A 21,666-nucleotide genomic window follows, 5' to 3' on the forward strand; every position below is an offset into this window, starting at 1 on the left:
CAGACGACTGAACGGACTAGTGAGGAATAATAACACACTACCGCACCGCACCGCGACCTAGGTGCGGCGCACCGTGACCTTGGTGCTACAGCCGTAAGGGTATGAACACACGAGCAACTTAGTCGCCAGCGATTTATTTGTCTCTTTACGACAAATAAATCTATTTTGCTTCTCACATCAAGCTTATGGGAAAGTATGAAAGTGCGCGCATGTAGCGACGTCACAAACGGGAGACTTTCTGAGGGCCTACCGCGAACCACGTTCCACGTGTTGCCTCCCTGTCACACTTACATACGAATTTACAAGTGCGACAGAGAGGCACCATAGCGAACGTGCTTCGCTGCTTCGCGGTAGATCCTCTGGCCGACCGGCGACTTATTTGTCGCCCGTGCGCGCACGCATTGAAACCAATAGGGAAGGAGACAGTTTCGTCGCGGGCTTGTCACCGAACCCGCGGACAAAAAAGCCTCCCGGGAGTCACGTCGCTACGTGTGCGCACTTCCATACTAGCCCATAGACTTGATGTGAGTGACAAAATAGTCGCGGCGACAAAAGTTGCTCGTGCGCGCATACCCTAAGGCTTGCCTCAGACGCACGGTTTCCTGATACTGATCAGGAATCTGAACTGAGAATACAGATTCGGAAACCTGAATGCACACTCCATACTAAATGTTTGACTAGGCGCACACATTCTGTAGTTTTCTGAAAGGGAAAAATACCTGACGTTCGTTCCGAAGTGCAGCCGCGCTGTCGGGTTGTAAAGGCCCCAGTACACAGGGTCAAGGATGGTCCATAACAAGCCATCGCCATTGTGTACAGGGGGCAATATACCTATACAATGGCGGACGACTGGCCATCAATTGTCTATGTACCTATGTAACATACTGGTATGCAAATAAAGATCTCTATCTCTATCCCGAATGCAGTGCGTGTGTGACGCACCAATAAGTAAGAGCGAGAAAGAGATATCTCTTTCTTGCTCTTACTTATGGGTGCGTCACACACGCAACGCTTTTTAAGCTCTCGTGCTGATGGGCCTAAAGGTTAAAATCCTAAAGGGCCCTCCACACTCGTGTGCTAATCGCGGCGCGAAGCCGCGAACGCGAGTGTGGAGTCTAGTTCGCTAATCAGCGAAATCGACTCCACACTCACGTTGGCGGCTTCGCGCCGCGTAGTCTGGAGCGCTTAACGCAAATAATCGAATGTGTGTTCTATGCGTGTGGTAGTGTGTTACGACTTAAAGTGCGAGCTATGGTGCGAAACGATCAAATGCCGCAACGTATTGCAAATCACCTACGATTATCGCAACGTTTGTAGAGAACTTCAATAAAAAAAAATTGTTTTAGTGACCCTTCACACGAGCGCTTTTTCAACGCGCGTTAAAAAAGAGCTTGAATCTGTACGCACGCTTATTTCGATTTAAAGACCAAGGCCTAAAGTTGAAAATCCAACACCGCTTGATAAAAAGCGCTACCGCCATCGTGTGAATAAATACACATGTTTCCATTGTGTCATTTAAACGCTTATTTAATGCGCGTTGAAAAAGCGCTCGTGTGCAGGGTACGGTCACTTATTTTGAACACAGCCATAAAAACATTAAAAACAGATTGACAGATGAGCGATGCGATACAGAAGTCATGGACAGTCAGTCAGTCGGAGTTTATAAAGTTTTTTATTGTAATAATTGTAGAGCACAATACGAATACAATTAATTAATTTTTATATAAAAGTAAATTAATTCTAATTATGATATGATCGACGTATTAATGATGTTACGGGAGTAAATAACATAATACTTTGTGTATTTATATTTATTTTACGATTGTATGAGGGAACTCATTTGAAACAATGGTAAGCTTGATAAAATTTACATTCAAATTAAATTATTATTCAATTATTCGACGTTATAGATGGTATTTAGCGCAACTGAGCTACACTAGATAGAACTGCTAGAAAACATTTATGTCCACCCCCCACTTATTACCTGGTAAAGAAGTTAACCAGCATAATAAGTGTCTAATAACTTGCCTAAATGCCAATTACAGAACAGTAAAATATTAAGTACAATTGCTAATGCTATGGACACCAAAGAGGAACTAAAGAAGCGGATAGAAACATCTAAACTTTTATTACAAGAGTTGCAGGCATGCATTCAAAATTGCCAAACCCGATTTGGAGGTAAAGCAGAACTTGCTACAGAAGATGATATAAGGTAATTACTTATTTTTATCTGTATAGGTGAATTGCAAAAAATGTTTATACAGTAGAATCCGATTGACTTCGCTTATACTGACAAACTGCTTGCTATGACGTAATTACTGTGCAAAGTTTGGTTTTCATATAAAATTCTTTGTAACAAAGACAGATAAGATGACTTTGCTTATAGTGACAAGTCGCTTACTATGACCATAAATCCTATTTTCATGAAATTATGTCCGGTTATACTGACACGTTTGCTGCAAGAGCGTTTGATGCGTGCGTGGCGTGTAGTTGTTTCAGTTTTGATTCTCAGTGACAAGTTGATAATTGGTCCAAGGTTAATAAATTTCATATCTCACAAAGGAATTTGGAAAAATTCACAAAAATAAGAAGTTAATCAACTATGCTTTATATGACATCTGGGGCCCATTTCTTGAACGACATCAGACTAATATAATTAGTCCACGAACTGTCAAATCATATGGGTTGCCATGGCAACACACTCGTAATATTAGACTAATATCGTTCGAGAAATGGGCCCCTGCTAGTATGACGTGTTTGTCACTTCCCTTCGATGTCATTATATGCGGATTATACTGTAGTTACATCCTTATTTGAGTCTTATTTCATCAACATTTAATTGATTCAATAGTACGGATGGTATTCCATCTGTTCCAATGTGTATTTGCGTCTCACATTTCACTTAATGAGAGAGTGAAACGCAATGCACATTGGACAGGTGTAATACCATCTTAAACTGAAATAGATGTCATAATCAAATGTAGAGATGGGCCGAATATTCGGCAAATATTTTTTACTATGTTTCTCTTATTGCAACACTGCAAAAGCTCCTTCATAGGTTTATAAGTAACATACAAGTACTCTCATCCATCAGGTTACGTTTTCCCGTTGTCATTTAAATTTTATACATGATGAGACAGGTCGAATCTACAGAATGTTTGATTATTTTGGTGTTGATAATTTTTTTTGCCAATCCCTTGCCTTTTGACCTGTTTGTTCCTAGGGAATTGCCTAAGAAGCGATTCTTTTTAACTGCTACTGTAATTGAATGCTTTATTAGAATAGTACAGATGAACCGAATAATTCGGCCGAATATTCGTTTTGGTAAGATCTGAACCGAACATCCGGCTGAATTTGGCTAACTCCACATTCAGCTCATCTTTAATCAAATGGAAGAAAAAGATCCATAGGTCACTGGTTCATATCCGGTTCGAAGGACCATATGTAGCCGCCGTGCAGGTCTCGACGACAAATAAAAAGACTTCGATTTGAAGTATATATAGGTGCTGGTTATGAGGTACAGTTGACAACAACGGTTAAATGGTGTAGAAGTGGTGGTTCTAGTATGGAGGCTGATGCGAAAGTGATTAAGCTAATTTTGAATGGTAAAAAGGTAGTCTAAATTTAGGTGCCTCTAATTGGCCGCGATACAGGTTATGTGGAGCGCTCCTAGTGGTGCATTTAAATAAGCCTCCGCATAGTAAGCGAGCCCGACGGCTGCGTTTAGCTACTGCATTATACAAATAAAAGGCTGCGTTCGCAACAGTGACCAAAGCCTCCGGTGCCCAGGACTAAGATTGAACCAGCATCTTCTTCAACTGTGTTTAAAAAATTACCTAAGTATATGAATTATGTTGCATGTTTTTTATTGTATTTATTTCATACACATATAAGTTAACAGTTTACCATAACACACTTGTAAACATGTACTTATCATAAATAAAAAAATTACTAATTTTCGTGACACAATGGAATCAATAAAATAAAGACTAAATACAGGTAACAACTTACAAAGTTTTTGCAATTCACCCAAGAATTTGGATACAAGTAGGTACAATCTACTAGCATTGATCATATTGATTTACAGCATCAGCAATATCAGTCCCACCTATTTTGATAAGCACATTATGAACTGAAACAAAATTGTATTAGAGTTATTGTAATCAACAAAACTAAATCCAAATGTTAAATTACTTTCTTTTTTACAGAATAGTACAGCTTTGTGAAAAATGGGAAAAAGTCCTCAGTCACGGTATAAGAACCAACTTATCTAACTCTGCTTTACAAAGCTTGGTGACTGCTGGGTTAAATTTTACATTTAACATTGTTAATATTGGTGTGTACCTTATGATACTACATTATATGACAGCTCACAGCTATTTATTTTAAGGTTATTCCTACATTGTTCATTTTCTCATTTCAGGAAACTCATTGTGGAGTTACACATGTCTTCACCTCACTAAACATGAAAAAGAAAGATTTAAAATTCTATCAAATATCAACACTCCACTTGGCTACTTCAGGGCCTTCATTAGAGCTGCTTTAAATGAAAGATCATTAGAAAGGTGTGTTATTTAACAGTTTTTAGGGTTCCGTACCCAAAGGGTAAAAACGGGACCCTATTACTAAGACTCCGCTGTCCGTCTGTCCGTCCGTCTGTCCGTCTGTCTGTCTGTCTGTCACCAGGCTGTATCTCATGAACCGTGATAGCTAAACAGTTGTAATTTTCACAGATGATGTATTTCTGTTGCCGCAATAACAACAAATACTAAAAACAGAATAATATAAATATTTAAATGGGGCTCCCATACAACAAACGTGATTTTTTTGCTGTTTTTCCGTAATGGTACGGAACCCTTCGTGCGCGAGTCCGACTCGCACTTGGCCGGGTTTTTTAACACTATTTATTGTATGTATTGTCATTTTTAATTATTTTCTATTTTAATATCAACTTATGATTGTCTTTAATTGCCCTTGTGGCACAAACCAGGGATGTTGCGGATGCCGATTTTTTGACATCCGCGGACGCGGATGCGGATGTCGAGATTAGACACATAAAAACGTCAAATATTACACTTTAGTAATTTTAATTTAAAAAAAAACGAAACTTAGTATTTGAAAAAGAATATGGGTGCCCCACAATCGCATTACTATACTAAAGTCCAAATAAAACAAACTTCATTTCTTGTCGCTGTCCGTCATAGGCTAAAGTGCTCGATCGACGAATCACAAAAACGAAACGAGATTCCTATTGGCTAATGACAAAATTGCCTAGCACTTACGCCGCCGCTAAGACGTTCCTGTACCTACCTGTTCCACATCCGCATCCGCATTAAGCTCCGCATCAATTTTATGCGGATGTGGATGTTGAAAATAATGCGGAAGTTCCGCGGTTGCGGATGCGGATACGAATATTCGCAACATCCCTGGAACAAACATTAAAAAAGGGTGATTACATGACTTTTTTGCAGCTCTAAACTGTACCTACTGTTGATATATAAAGGGATTCGCATGCACTTACTTATCACTGCATATCAGAGAGAATAAAGTTTATATTCCAGCTTTAAATTATTATTTATTTTTTATTTTTTTTATTTTTGTTGCCGGTCCCATATTGGGATACCCTCCTACAATTTAGGAGGGAATTAAATCTTCTCGGGTCCGTGGTGTAGGGTTGGAGCCGGCGTATTTTTTTTTTATCGCGTATATATATATATATATATATATCTTTACTTGAAAATAATTGTAGTGTATAACTAGCCTTATGAACCGATTTTGCATGTACAACCAGCCTTAAAGTTATAGTCTATGATTGTTCATTATTTTAGTATGTGGGTATATTTGCACTTTGTAATTTTTCCTCAGTCACCCGTTGACTAAGAACGCTGTAAAGGGTTCGAAACGTCGGGATGTGTTATAAATTCAATATACGCGATATAATCCGTTTTCATAGCTTTATTTTATTAGATTTATAATTTATGTTCATTAGATTAATTTTTAAATATTTTTTGTTCGGAGTTCTCATTCACATCCATGCCATCTTGTAAACTGCACATCTTATACACGGTGTTAGTTGAGCCACTGAAAACCTGAGACACCCCAACAGATTTTTTTATTTTGAACTCATCTTGAGTATTTATTCTTTAATCCGATAAATAAAAAAATATGTTTAGTTTTCTTAACAATTCTATTCGACTGGTAATTCTATACAAGATACTTCGTCGTTTTAGTGACGTCAAACAATTGCTAGTTACCATCGTAAACACTGTTAACTGACCATTTGCATACCTTACTGCAACGAGATAAGGTTTACCAATGGCCAGTTAAGGGTGTGGCTCATTGACAAATAACGTGTCAAATGCTAGTTATTGATATTGTAGCATTACAAAATGTAGACTGAGCATGTAAAAATAAAAAATAAAAATTAAAAAAATTACCCCCATTAAAATGTAGCGCAATCGATTCTGAACAAACTGTTTTTAGGTTTTCAGTGGGTCATGAAACACCGTGTATATTCACTGTGTTTTATTTTTATCCAAGGATCGGAAAGCCCCTCTTTACGCTTAAGCGTATCAATTCGGTAACCCAATCAATTCGGTTACCTTATCATTCGGTAACCCTATCATACAAAATACAACATTAAAAATCACAAAATCAGCAAAATTGACATGTAATTTTTTTTTAAATCAATAAATGATCTATCTATACTGTTACCTGATTGTAATAGTAAGTTTATTGAAAGGTTTAATCTCGAAACAGTTATGGTATAGTACCTTTATTATCGGTTGCTTATTGGTTTGCCTACATTTAAAGTAGATAGCTTTGTATACAGTCGTATTTCTTGATGTGTTTAGGAATATTCCCAGTAAATTCCGATTGTTTCGTGGCTACGTGGCTGAATTATACATTTTAAAATTCAGTTTATTTATTTTTCTTGTTCTAATTATTGTATTTGTTTTAATCATTTTATTATTTATTTATTTATTTTATTTGTAATGTTTATTTTGTTCTTTTATACCTGAATTGTACATTTAATTAATATTTACATATATATATGTTATTATGCTAAATTATACTTATTGACCACTAAACAAATATGACAATAAGCGAAGTTACCGACAAAAACTTGTTTGTGCTGGAGGCTTCATGTGTAACTGAATAGACTGAAAACTTCAAAAAACAGCAATGGTCAAAGAAAAATAACACACAATAAGCATAATAAGGTCTAAGTACAAAAAAGTGTTGTTGACTGTACTTATTTAAATAAATAAATAAAATAAAATATTTTACATCACCAACAATAGGAATACTTAATAGTAAACTGTAGCTCTGTAGGTATTTTTGACACATTTTCTATTTATTTAACCAGAAGTAACTAAAGAAAACGCAATATCGAAGTTGATAGGGCGTTAATCGTTTTTACAGTTCGAAAAAAGAAGTTAATTAATTCGATCTGATACGGTTACCGAATCAAACGGTAACCGATATGGTAGGGGTTTTTATAACCACGTCTAAAATAACCCTATGGAAAAGCCCGGTTAAGGTAACCGGTCCCGATCCCTGGTTTTATCCTATTAATAAGATTATTTACGTACCGTAAACTCTGGTAACTATAGTTATTATACAACTGTGGTCCGGTTTTTAACGTTGATTATTAACGAGCCTTTTTGATTTGTACGCGTTACATTTTGGAGCTTAGATATACTTACTTATGCTTTTTCTATATTAGATACTCAATTTAATTTGAAAAATATTTGTGGACTAAAGTTACCTGATGTTACGGTAGTTACTATTTGCCAGAGTAGTAAATTATCATGTGATTGAAGTGCAAATATTACCAAATTGACAGATATCTCCAAAGCTGGGTAGCACATGGTCTTCTGATGGAGTATTATGAAGAAGGTGCATTAGTCAGGAACAATGAATTAGCATATCAGTTACCTAACATGGCTTCAGGTAATTCCTGATAATATTTAATTCCACCCAAGTTCTATAGTAAACAACTAACAAGACAGAATAGTGAAAGTACATGTTCTTCACTTTTACTATTCTGTCTCCCTGTCCATCTGTAGCTCAAGAAACCATTAGTAAAGTATAGAAGCCGTAAGAGAGGTTAAAATATTAATATGATTTTTAGGGTACCTTCCCTACACCCACCTACCTACACCTAAAGTATGGAGAACTTTTTTTCGGCTATCCCATAGCGTGTAGTTATTTAACTACAAACTAGCTCTAGCTAGCTCTCCATAAATTGTTATATAAAAATCATTGTTCATGAACTTATATTACCTATCTCTTTGATTGGGTTTATTAAATTGTATCTGCATTTACTATTGGAATACCTTCAATTCATGTAGTTTTTTTAGGATTATCAACAATTTTGTTTGCATTATCAATTGATAGAGCGGAATTAAATGAAACTCAGCAAGCAAACCAATCAAATAAAGCAGAACTAGTCATATCCTTGCCTGCTCCGGTAAAACCTTCCAATCTGAAGAGAAAGCCGCTGCGCCAAGTCATATCATTTGACAAAAATGATTCGAAAAATAAAACCAAAGATGACAGAAAACTGATACGGTCGCCAAGTATGAAAGATGACTCTTTCTGGAACAGCGCACCCGCTACATGCCTGAATTCTCCAGATCCTAAAACTCTTCCTCAAGCTTCCACTAGTGAACCCACCAGTTCAGAATACAAGAATAGCATACGACATTTCTTCCCAGATAGTGTGAAGGGCATAGACAGTCCTTCGCAAATCCTTTCAAAATTGTCAGAGTGTGCTAAAGAAATATTTTCATCATCTAACAGCATAGATACAAATAATGTAGCTAAAGATGACATATCTGTATCAAGTATTAATAATTTAAAGATATATGAGAGTGACAGTGAAGAAATAGCGGGGAGCATTGACGGGAGCACTTCTTGTCTGGAACTTTGTTTTACGGAAGACGAAAGTGTACCTGAAGAAAAATCTCACTCCATTTTAGAAATACGAGAAAAGGAATGTTTTAATTTACAATTAAAGTGTATTCATATTGAGCAGACGAGCAAGGAAAAAATACTCAAATTAGAGAAAATCATTCTTGATCTAAGCAAGTAAGCATGACTTCAAACACATAATACATAATTATATGATTCTGAATACTGTTATTAAAATCAAAATTCAATATCCTCCATCAAAAATTATATAATTTAGTGGAAAAGTTATTACAAAATATATTTTTTGCTTTTTCAGAGAGAATGATCGTCTTAAAGAACAATTAAGACAGTACATGTCCGCTGTTGAAATGGGAGTTGCTTTGAAAAACAACGGCGAAGAGCAAGAAGCTGAACAGTATGAGAAGAAACTAGTTCAAGTATGTCTATCATTTTACACGTCTCTTAAGTGTATTCGATTGTTATTGTAATAATTCGAATGGTAAGAAAGTATAAACAAAGAAACCCGACCCGAAGTGGGGTTATTCTCCACTTTCTCCAGGGCACCCTGTTTTATGCGATTTGCAATGCAAATTTTTCAGCCGATATATATATAGTGCTCTACGGCCCTATTCATTATTCGGTAGCTAGGCTATTTATCGCTATATAATTCATACATACATATATTAATAAAATTCATGGTCCTACTCTTATGTCTATATTTTCAATAGGTTGCTGAAATGCACGCAGAGCTGATGGAATTCAATCAACATCTACAAAAACGTTTGCAAGAATTAGAGAGCAGATCGGAACTCGAGATACTCGACCATCCTGAAACTAATGTGAAGGCTTATATCCCCACCGCGTTTCTGGTCGGGAAGAAAACTCAATCCTACCACGTCTATCAGGTGATGGCTACTACTAATCTAAGATTTTCTTGTTTGTTATTAAAATAACAATAATAAAAATGCTCTTATGCCATTAACAATAAAGTTCACATTCCAATATTTATGTGACTAAAACTTCTTTTCCAAAATAGTCATTGGATTGATTATATGGTATGTTTTTTCTTCAGACTATAATACATATTCTAAATTAATCTAATTTCGACTGACATAACAATATAAATGTAAAAAAAGTCTAGTATGACTGACCGTTTCTTTGCTTAGTGGCAAGAGGCACTAAATTTTCAGACCTATCAATAGTTTGCAACGTGTATGAGTTGATTGACGTGATAATGATAAATTTACAGATATTTCTCAAAATTGGTCATGAAGAATGGAATGTGTATCACCGATATGCTAAGTTCCATGAGCTCCACATGCAGCTAAAGAAATTACACCCAGACATAGCGTCATATAATTTTCCTCCAAAGAAAACTCTGCGAAAACGGGTACGTTATTGTTATACAGTTTTGTTTTATTTACCTAATCATACACTAGATGGCGCTGTTGACGCTGTTCGGTCAATTAAAAATCCTGAATCGCGTTAATAAGATTTTTCTTGGTATAATGACCCCAGACTCGTACAACTTGATTTAGTTACCATATCATCGTAGATGCATCCCTGAAGCAAAAATCCTGAATCGCGCCAATTAGATTTTTTCTGGAATAATGACCCCAGACTCCTACATTTTTAATTAATTACCTAAAACTACGCTTGATGGCGCTGTTCTCTGTAGCAAAAATTCTAAATCGCGCTATTAAGACTTTTCGTGGCATAATGACGCTCCAGACTCCATTTTGTTACCTAATTTGACGGTAGATTGCGTGTCCCGTAAACTAAATATCCTGAATCGCGCTGTTGAGATTTTTCCTGGGATTATGACCTCAGACTCGTACACTTTTATCTAGTAACCTAAATCCACGGTAGGTGGCGCTGTCCCGTAAACTGAAAATCCTGAATCGCGCTATTAGATTTCCTGGGATAATGACCCGAAGCTAATAAAATGTTATTTTGATACCATATTTCACGTCAAATGGCGCTTTTCCATGTAGTATATATCTTTAATCGCGCTATTGTGAATGAATTAGACATTCACACTTGGTGGACGGTCGTAATAACTATCGATGAATGAACTTCTTAACCTTTGGTTTGATTGTATATCAGGACGCACATCTCGTGGAGAGCCGGCGAGTGGCGCTGCAGGCGTACCTGCGGCATATTTTGCTGGTCCAACCGGAGTTAAGGGAGTGCACCAGTCGAGCGCAGCTCATCACAATCTTGCCATTCTTTGGGTAAGCGATTGTATAAACAAATATACGGAGCGTGCATGAACTGTAAGGGGCAGCAAAGGGGCCCGTGTTTATTAGTGCAAAGTGTAAATGTCAAGTTTAAGATTCCGATTTAGGCCACAAGATGGCAGAACCTCCACCGTATACGGTCCCTATATGATAGGGTATTTGACTACTAGTCAAATCATTTCTCTTTTTCGAACTGTCAAAACGATTTTCCTACTATGGAATTTATATGAAACACTAACTAGCATGTAACGTCACAATCAAATTTTATACGGGTTTTAAAATAGAAAGTGTGTCTAAAAATAACTGCTGTCTACGTTACTCCATTAATCTTCTGGTGCTTTATTTCATGCATGTTGTAATAGTACATTACGATACAAGTGCGAAAAATAGAAAATATGCAACGAGTGGCGATAAATTAAAACACGACCGAAGGGAGTGTTTTAAGTCGACACGAGTTGCGAATTACCTATTCGCACATGTATCGTACAACATTTTACAGTACATATGACCCTTTAACCTTTTGACCGCCAAAGACGGTAAATCACGTCGTCGACATTTTGTGCCACTCACGCCGCCGACGTCATTTGCCGTCCAAACTTAATTTATCAAAGACTCTTTAATAAATAACTATATTTCTTTGTTTGTATTTGCATTATTTTATTTTGCCCTTCTACTTTATTGTATAATTTTATTACAATTCAACTATGAATAGAAGGTTAAAAAAAACAACATTATGTTATAATACGACTTACCCAGTAAATAGCATAGCTAGCCACGCCAAAAACGGCACTTGACGTCGCCTAGTGATGTGACCGAGTCATGGAGGAATAATATTATTATATGAAAGTAACAATCTCCTAATAGAAATCGTTTCGCGCAGTTCCGACAAACACGCTAGCGCCATCAATAATAGATATGGCTTAATCCCATACATTTTGTAATAGTTGTTTTTGCTAAAATAACTCTGCTATTTGTGCTGTTACGGTACTTGTTTTCGTGCTTAATTTAAACAACTTGGTTTGAAAGACGGTACTGACCTTTTGTGATAATGTAACCCCTTATGCATTTATTTTATTGTAACGATACTGCAGTTTGCTAATTAGTAGGTAATAATAATCGACAACGGGTTTGCACATCTCTGAGTAACGCGCGCTTATCAGTGTTCCGTGCGCCCATGACGGCACTTCACGTCCGATGCCTGACGTCACCACCAAGTAGTGATGTGGCATTATTGAGAGATTTGAGTGGAAGTTACAAGTACATTTTGATATTTAAATACGTTATTTAAAGGTTTTTAGTAGAGCTAAAAGCCAGAATTATCTAATATTATATTGTAAAACACCTGTGTAGTGGTTCTTCTAATCTAAGTATGTCAAAAACGAAATCAGTGAAAATATCGATATCCTGTTTTGTAATCACTATTGTTCTCTAAGGTTTTATTTTGCTTCATTGCGGTGTCACGTCGAGTTACGTCAATGCTTGGCGTTCAAAAGGTTAAATTTTCGACATAGTTGCGTAATGAGCTTATTATCGCACTAGTGCGGTAAAGTAGCACCATATGTACTGTAAAATAATTTATTTTAAATACAATCAAAATACCCTATACTTATACAGAGCAATACAGCACCATATCTTTCTAGCCTTCAGCTGTCAAATCTGCTACAACATTGCGCTATTTTTAATTTTTAGGGTTCCATACCTCAAAAACAAACAACACTTATAGGTTCGCGCTGGTTTGTCTGTATAAATTTTATATGTAACCTTAATAAATTTATCTAAAACATAGGGGCCACTTTGGGGGTTAAATTAGAAAAAAACCGGCCAAGTGCGAGTCGGACTCGCGCACGAAGGGTTCCGTACCATTATCTATAAAAACGGCAAAAAAATCACGTTTGTTGTATGGGAGCCCCCCTTAAATATTTATTTTATTCTGTTTTTAATATTTGCTGTTATAGCAGCAACAGAAATACATTATCTGTGAAAAATGTCTAGCTATCACGGTTTATGAGATACAGCCTGGTACAGGCGGACAGTCAGACAGCGAAGTCTTAGTAATAGGGTCTCGTTTTTACCCTTTGGGTACGGAACCCTAAAAAAGACATATTTTACTTTATTGTGTGACATATGAAAACAAAGGGCTGGAATGAGAATCTCAAGTATATTTTTATTATTACAAGGAAAATTGTTGCGAGTTAGGCATAATATACCTGCTATGGACACTGTTTTGTATGTAGTAAATCATTTGGTCTCCTTTCAGCACTTCCTCGTCCTCGAGATCGAACGGATCGAGTCACATGCTAAATCGTCAACATTCCAACGAGTCAACTTCCACTTACGACGCTCTCTGATTGCCAAGTAAATAGCTAACATGCGAACTTTAGACATGGTTGCAAAAAAAAACGGAAATAACATGTGTAAAGGCATTTATCATGTATCTAAGTCAGACATGTATTTTTACACAGTTTATTTACGCACATAGTTAATTTAGGCTTGTCTAAAGCTCGCTTTAGAAAACACCTATCAGAATTAGCTAGCGTAAACTGATGGCCGTTTGAAAAAATACTTTTGAGATGTTTTTGTTAAAATATAAATGAGAAGTATATTAGAACCATGAATAAATACAATAACTACAATAAGGGCCAACATTGTTAGAAAGACAGCAAAAGGCATTTTTAAAGAGCTAACAAAAAAGGTCGCAGACGGGACGGGACCTTACAAAGTAAAAAGCAATAGTACATTATTGTCGAGGCTCGGAAGTAGCTACTTGCTGGCTGAGGATTCGTTTTAAACGGACGACCTTGGGAGTCCGTTTAATTGAATCCGAAGCCAGCTAGTAGCCTTCCAGCCGAGTCATATATAGTGCTTTTCTCAAAAATGGCGCAATAAATACAAATATAATAGAAATATTTTACAGAAGCAACGTTCTTATGTATATATTTTCACAGAAATAAAAGTATAAAGATTTGCTTTGCCGCCTTTTTATTTTTTTAATTAAAAATAGAAGTGTATTTTTCTGCTGAAAATACGCCAACCCATTTGAGACACCTAAATAGTTGCGGTACCAACATTATAATAATAAGTACTGATCATCTGTTTGGCTGTTTATTGGACCTATGCCTTCATTTGATATGGCCACTTCAACTTTTAAAAAGTTTGGAACTCTACAAATAATGGAATTTGTATGCAACATTGCAGTCCCGAAATCGAGACTGCAATGTTTTTAACTTTTTAATTTTTGACTGACCATAAACTACGCACTTCGCGACCTACTTTTTAACCGGCAACGTCGACTTTGCCGTCCATTTTTGAGAAAAGTATAATTATTTAACAATGAACTCATAACTACGTGGAATAGTAAACTATATTGAGTATTTGTGATAAAAAATTGTAACTAGAATTCATAAAAAGTTTGGAAAAAATATAAAATGTCATACACGAGTCATTTCATTACATTAAATACGCGCTTGCAAAAGTTCGTTTGCTCTAGCTAATTCGAAATATATAAAGATTTATCTTTTTTGATTTTACCCATACCTTATGAAGTCTTCATGGCAAGCAAATTTTCGGGCAGCTTGTTTGCAAGAAAAGAGTATGTTTTAGTTTATTGCTGTAATTACAGCAAATTTGAATAAATGGAGTGGAATCATTTGATACCTATAATAAAATGTGTTGTATTTATTGTGGCATTGGCTTTGGTATTACGCCTCAATGCAATCAGTTTTGTAATATGCTATATAACATTGGAGATCATTATATTAAGATTCATAAATGTATAAAATCTAAGACAAATTCGTGAGTCCAATTTTACATCTAATGTAGATGGCGCTGTACGGCTCCGTACATTACACGGTAACTCATAACTGTGGTTGTAAAAAGTTACGGTCATCTGTCAAACTCGTGGGCACGATTTTTTCTTAGACTATCAGGCGGTATTCACATTGGATGCGAATTCGCACGTCGCTCCGATGTGCGAGCGGGATATCGCCTATATACGTGCATAGCGCTGTCACGCTCATACACTGGAGCGACGCGTGAATTCGCATCAGTGTTATAACACCACGTGAATGAATCTTTGGCCGTAGCAAACGACGAATGCAACTATTATGTCTCTTCTCACGATAGGATCTAAATCTATTTAGATATATAGTTTGTCAAAGGACTGTCTCATTTCAAACATATACAGAGATAATCATACTATCTTCGTCTTACACTAGTACTAGCAAGAAAAGGATGAGTATAGTTTGTTTGTTTCTTATTAACTGCCAATTTGGTTTGACCAACTATACATAGTATAATGTTACAAAATGAAATGTTTTAAGTAAAATGCACGTAGTGTTAAGTATTAGAGTAGTATTATTTATTTTAATATTTTGTACTTTATATATTACATTAAAAAGTTCATATGAGACATAAACTAGCTTTAAAACGGATTGAGACGTATAAAGTATTAGGATTTAATATTTATATATCTTATACGATTTCGTTTAGCAGTAACATACGAAAAAAATCATATTTAAGTAAATAAGGAATAGTATTTTTCATTTTCAATTAGTCAGCATTGCCCTTTTGACCAATAATTATTACCCCCTTTACGCGCTACGAGTCTCAATTAATTAATTTTTGTTTTATCTCGCTTTACAAATACTTACATAAGTCAAAATGACAGTTTATCGTCATTGCGCTTTCCAAAGCTGATATGTGCACGATTTTTGATCAGTTTTTGATTGACAAAAGTTACCTAGTAACAAAAGACAAGGTAATAAATAATTTGATTAAAATTCCGCACATATCAGATTTGGTAAGCGCAGCGACGTTATGTTAAACGATAGTTAGTTAATTGAGGCTTGTAGCGCTTTTATGAATAAAAGGGGGTCAGACTAGAGAGCAACTACATTGTCCGCTAGTAGGTATGTACCTACTATCGTCCATATTGTTAACTGACAATCAAGGTTCGAAACCCGTCATTTTGAAAACATAACCTTGTTCCGTACAACAAAGACTGCCTTATATGTACCAATGTCAACGATCAATAAAATATGCCCCAATGACGTCCGTGGTCTGTGAACAAACATTTTCGAGTCATAAATGGGTCCTAAATAAAATTATGGTTATGTTTTCAAAATGACCGGCGTTTTTTCCGAGCTTTGCTGACAATTCATTCACAAACCTTATTGCAAAGGCATAGGGTCCAATGATGGTACGTAAGAATTTTGCTCTTAATCGATCGATTAATCGCTTATCTAAAACTAATGGCAGAATGGCGTTGGGCATTAACTTTGGTTTCAGTAAATTTACTATTATATGTGTAGCTGCAAATCTTGATATACAAATTGTAATAGCAATGTTGACAATATCATAATTCATTAACGTGTTCTAAGTATGTAAGTATACCGGTTGTGGCCTGTAACGACTTGTTACACGAGCAAATAATTAAAACATAGATTGTACTTCTCAAAACGTGACACTTTGTTTTGTAACTTTTAACTGTCCGTGATGTGTCCGTGCATTACATGACATGCACCGTCAAACTACTCTGTCACGTCTACGTGACGTCGGAATCAGAAATGGATGGCTCTATACATTTGTGCTTTACCTGTTATATCTACGTATCTACGTATCGATCCATGTCAATAGTGAAAGCGAGGGGCAGTTAGTGTTAAAAATTATGAAGTTTTTCCTTCCTATTTTTCATAAGAATAAACTTTAAAGTGTTGGTTAGTTTGAGGAGTCTAGTGCAGCCTACGGTTTATTTTTTTGCTCCTGTTACAGGCCACACCCGGTAAATATCATTTTTAAAGTACCTACTACGTACAACTGCAAAAAGCGAAATCATTTACCTACTTATATAACCAGCTCTTACTAAAACACGCATTTATTACATGCAGGCTGTAGGCCTTATGTTTGTGTTCTGATGTTTCCGGGAATCCTGTGTACTCATGGGTACCGGTACCGTTCAAGCGCGGTATCACATCACATTCCTCTGACGACTTCAGTGACGCGACGTGAGTTTAAGATTGGGTCGACCGTCCAGTGGCGCAGTCATTAGGGGAGTTGTGTTTTATAAGAAACCAATTAATTTCTGTATAAATCAGCATTTTAACATTGTTGTCCTACTTATTCCCTATTTTTTTATTCTATGAGATAGTTTTAAATTACTTAAACACTTTTAGCTTTATCACCTGAACTAGCGACTACTCTATTGATAGGTGAAAACTGCATCAAAATCCGTTGCGTAATTTTAATGATTAAGCATACATAGGGACACACAGACAGCGGAAAGCGACTATGTTTTATACTAATATGTACCTAACGAAAAAACGTAGCCTTTTTTTAACTTGTTTTGAAAGTTGTACATAGTAGGTGAGTACTCAATGTTCTATAATTCCATGTACCTAATCGCATACATATTATAATGTGTTTCAAGAATGATGTCTGTGATATTTTTAGTCAGTATAAATGAAGAGAAATGTTATGTAAAGAAATATTTACTGGAGCATTTTATTTGTAAGTTATCATGATCAATATGTATTAAAGGTTTTTATTCTAGAAAATATCATTAAGGTGGAAAATATATTATTTTAGGAATCATAGCTATGACTATATTATTTTAAAGCATCAATAATCATATAATGATTAAAATATAGCAATTCCTCCTGTAATTATTAATGGTCTGCTCAGTCACGTTGTTTATAACGCTTGTATACCTGTAAATACTGTTATTACTGTTTGCCTCTACTATTAATAAACGTATTTGTTAGAGGCAGGTTTAACCTGTTATAAACGCAAGTTACCGTTTTATTTGAAATATTATAAGAGATCCTTGCTAATAAAATATTAGTGCCAGTTGCACCAAACCGCCTGTCACCACTAAATTTTATTGTATGGGAAGTTTCATAGTTTACTGCTGAGTGACGTTGATCAGTCTGTCAAATGTGGTTTGTGCAACTGGCCCTTATTCTTATGAATATAATTGTTGCATTTGATTAACCAATACCAAATACCAGTTAGTGTAAGGCCTGAGTGCACGCTCGAGTTGGGCGTGCAGCGGGGCGGGGCGTGCGGCGTGCATGTTAAACTAATGCATTCCCGTTGCCAGGGAGGTTTTGGGTTGGGGTTTTTGCTTATGCGGTTTTTTGCAAACTGTACACGCACACGCAACAAGGGCTTTAGTAAAGTTTTTACCTTATTTAAACCTACATAACTTAGGTGACAACAATAGATACGAATACCCTCTCTGATTACGAGTATGTGCAGCCGCCGGCCTAGTCAAGGTGACAATCGCTATCGCTTCGACAACGAAACTCTTTGTGTCTCTCTATCACTCTTCCATATTAGTGCGCGATTGTCACCTTGGCTAGGCTGGCAGGTCCGGCTGAAGATAGACAGAAGTAGACCATATAAACGTTGTAATAAAATAATGATTGTTCGGAGCTCGTTAAAACCGCCTTAGTACAGTCGAAGAAAATTGCTTGAATCAAAAATACTTATATTTTTTGCAGCGGTTCACAAAATATTGAAGATTATTTGAGTGTACTACACTCTGGATGGATACTCGTATTTTAAGAGCCCATCAACGTGCTCACTAGCGCCACTGCTAAATAATTGTGATTATTTAAAATTAACGATAGATATTCAAAAAAGGGGGCCGCTACGTTCTGTATTTTGTATTTAGGCACAGAATAATTAATACAAATACAACAAATACAAATAGTTTATTTCCAGAAACATAGAGCATTTACAATTTATAGTGACCCCCACACTAGGCAAAGCCTGTCCCGTGAGGGAAATCATTGACTTACTTGACTTATGGTCCTATATCCCCTAGATGGGGCAGAGGGCATCCACAGTGCTTCGCCATCCCGTTCGGTCTTGAGCTTCGCGCTTCATTTCGCTCCACGTCTTGCCAATGCTCGCCGCCTCTGCGATGATCGTCCGCCGCCAGGATTGCTTAGGGCGACCACGTTTCCGCTTTCCTTGGGGCTTCCAGTCTAGGGCTTGCCTCGGGATGTGATCCGGGTCCCTTCGGAGCGTGTGGCCGATCCAGTTCCACTTGCGGCGTTTGATCTGCTGGTCGATCGGAGTCTCACCGCAACGTTCCCACAGATCTACGTTGGATATTCTCTCGGGCCAGTATACACCGAGGATACGGCGAAGACAGCGGTTGATGAAGACTTGGAGCTGACGCGAGATGTTGTTAGTGACCTTCCACGTCTCACATCCGTACAGCAATACGGTTCTCACGTTGGACCGGAATATCTTGAGCTTAACTCTCCTAGTCAGTTTCCGCGATTGCCATACCGGACGGAGCTGTGCGAAGGTTGCTTTCCCCTTGGCGATTCTCGAAGCGATGTCCTCTTCGGTCCCTCCTGTTTCCGACACTACACTACCGAGGTACGTAAACTTGTGGACCTTCTCCACTCCCTCTGTGCCGATGAGCAACGGCAACGAGCTCGTCGCTCCGCACCTCATTTCCTGGGTCTTCCGGATGTTAATCTTTAGTCCCACCTCCAAAGCGTCTCGCCGTAGGTCGTCCAGTTTGGCTTGCATGTCGGCGCGCGTGTGGCTCAATAGGCATAGGTCATCGGCATAGTCCAAATCTTCCAAGACGTTGGACAGTCCCCACTCTATGCCGCGGCGCTTGCTGTTGGTGGTGTTATTCATGATGCCATCGAGGACGACAAGGAATAGGAGAGGTGAAAGGAGACACCCCTGACGAACACCCGCATGGACCGGTATGTCCTCCGAGACGAGGCCGTCGTGAGTCACCCTACAAGAATGCTTCCTGTAGATGGCCTTAATCATGTTCGTGATCTTCTCGGGGACTCCAATTTCACGCAGCCGGTCCCAGATACAGCTCCATCGCAGCGTGTCGAAGGCTTTTTCGAAATCCACAAAGGTCAAGTACATTTCCCTCTGCCATTCTGATGCTTGTTCGAGTATTATGCGCAAGGTGTTGATCTGGTCCGTACACGATCGGTTGGGTCGGAATCCAGCCTGCTCTTTGCGAAGAAGAGGTTCGACTGCCCTCGACAACCTGTCCAGGATGATCTTGCAGAGCACCTTAGAAGGAATCGAGAGCAAAGTGATGCCTCTCCAATTGCCACATTCACTGAGGTCTCCCTTTTTGGGCACGGTGATAAGAAGCCCTTTGTTCCAGTCGTCGGGTAACTCCTCGGCTGACCAGATGTTCCGTAGTAGGGGCGTCAGCGCGTTCGCAGCGGTAGAGACGTCAGCTTTCAGCATTTCCGCTGTGATAAGGTCGACTCCTGGGGCTTTCCCGTTCTTCAGTGATCGGATGGCCTTCACTACTTCCTCTCCTCTAGGGGGAGACACATCAATGTCCAGCCTTTGTGCGGGCGAGCTGGCGGCAGGTGTGTCTGTAATAACGGGGTCGTTCGGGACTCGGAAGATCTCCTCAAAGTGCTCCCGCCAGCGTTGAAGCTGCCCCTCTGATGTCACAATCAACTGGCCTCTCTTGTCCTTCAAGGGCTTCTTCTTCCTCCGGTTCCGGATCCCGGCCAAGGTCTTCGTTGCCTTGTACATCTCCCTGAGATTGCCGGAGTTGGCAGCGCGTTGGGCGGAATCCGCAACAGTATCAGCCCATACTCGTCGGTCGTGACGGATACTGCGGTAAATTTTTCTGCGTATGTGTCTGTATTGCCGCCTCAGGTCTTCACGCACTACCACGTCGCTGGTTACCAGGAGTTGAAGATGGAGTTGGCGCCTTTCTTCAATGAGGTTCCAGGTTCTCTGTGACATCCAGTCCTCACGTGTGTATGTTTTGTGTCCAAGAACGACGGAGCTGGTCTCTGTATAGGCCATTTTGATGTGGTTCCACTCCGCGTCGACAGAAATGAAAGAGTCCGTTTCGAGAACGGAGAAGCGATTACGCAGCTCCAGCCTAAAGGCGTCGCCTACATCTGGGTCCCGCAGCTTGTTGACCTCAAATCGTTTGCCTACCCTGGTGGTCGCGCTGGCAGCTCGTGCTACGGCTACTTTGAGCCGCACTTCGGCTACTACTAGGTGGTGATCGCTGTCAATATCTGCACCACGACGGTTGCGGACATCGAGCAGTGATGAGCGCCATTTGGAGCTGATGGCAAGGTGGTCGATTTGGTTCTTGGTGACTCCATCGGGTGAATTCCATGTGTACTTATGGTGGTCTCCATGAATGAATAAAGTGCCTCCGATGGTGAGGTCGTTGTCCTGGCAGAACTCCAAGAATCTCTCTCCGTTTTCGTTCCGGACTCCCAGCCCGTGTGTGCCCATGTGTCTTTGACAGCCGCCGTTATCAGTGCCAACTTTGGCATTTAGGTCCCCCATGACGATGACTATGCATCTTCCTTTCCGGAGTAGAGGAATGTAAGGCCCCTGGACGTTCTCAGTTCCCCGAATCCATTTCTGCGCACTTCACTAAGGCCGAGTATCTGCAGTTGGTATCTTAGCATTTCTGCTTCTGTTTGGGCTAGTCGACTATCCTCGCTTAGTGTTCGCACGTTCCAACAAG

General features: G+C 38.4%; 1 protein-coding gene across 1 annotated transcript; it reads left to right on the forward strand.

Annotated features, from left to right (window-relative positions):
* Positions 1–1,679: 1,679 nt before the first annotated feature.
* LOC134742461 (sorting nexin-29-like) lies at positions 1,680–17,744 on the forward strand. Its single transcript, XM_063675637.1, has 11 exons — positions 1,680–1,851; positions 2,046–2,212; positions 4,209–4,336; positions 4,424–4,565; positions 7,850–7,956; positions 8,367–9,096; positions 9,236–9,356; positions 9,648–9,824; positions 10,169–10,309; positions 11,026–11,153; positions 13,417–17,744. The coding sequence occupies exons 1-11, from the start codon at positions 1,849–1,851 to the stop codon at positions 13,505–13,507; spliced, it is 1,935 nt and encodes a 644-aa protein (XP_063531707.1). The 5' UTR covers positions 1,680–1,848; the 3' UTR covers positions 13,508–17,744.
* Positions 17,745–21,666: the final 3,922 nt, after the last annotated feature.

Source organism: Cydia strobilella, chromosome 6 (genome assembly GCF_947568885.1).
Source record: "Cydia strobilella chromosome 6, ilCydStro3.1, whole genome shotgun sequence".
NCBI lineage: Eukaryota > Metazoa > Arthropoda > Insecta > Lepidoptera > Tortricidae > Cydia > Cydia strobilella.

What these genes read in the sequence shown, in the direction of transcription:
- LOC134742461 (XM_063675637.1), top strand. An exon ending in GCTACAGAAGATGATATAAG is followed by an intron (nt 2,213 to 4,208) that starts GTAATTACTTAT and finishes TCTTTTTTACAG; the next exon opens with AATAGTACAGCTTTGTGAAA. An exon ending in ATCATTCTTGATCTAAGCAA is followed by an intron (nt 9,097 to 9,235) that starts GTAAGCATGACT and finishes TTGCTTTTTCAG; the next exon opens with AGAGAATGATCGTCTTAAAG.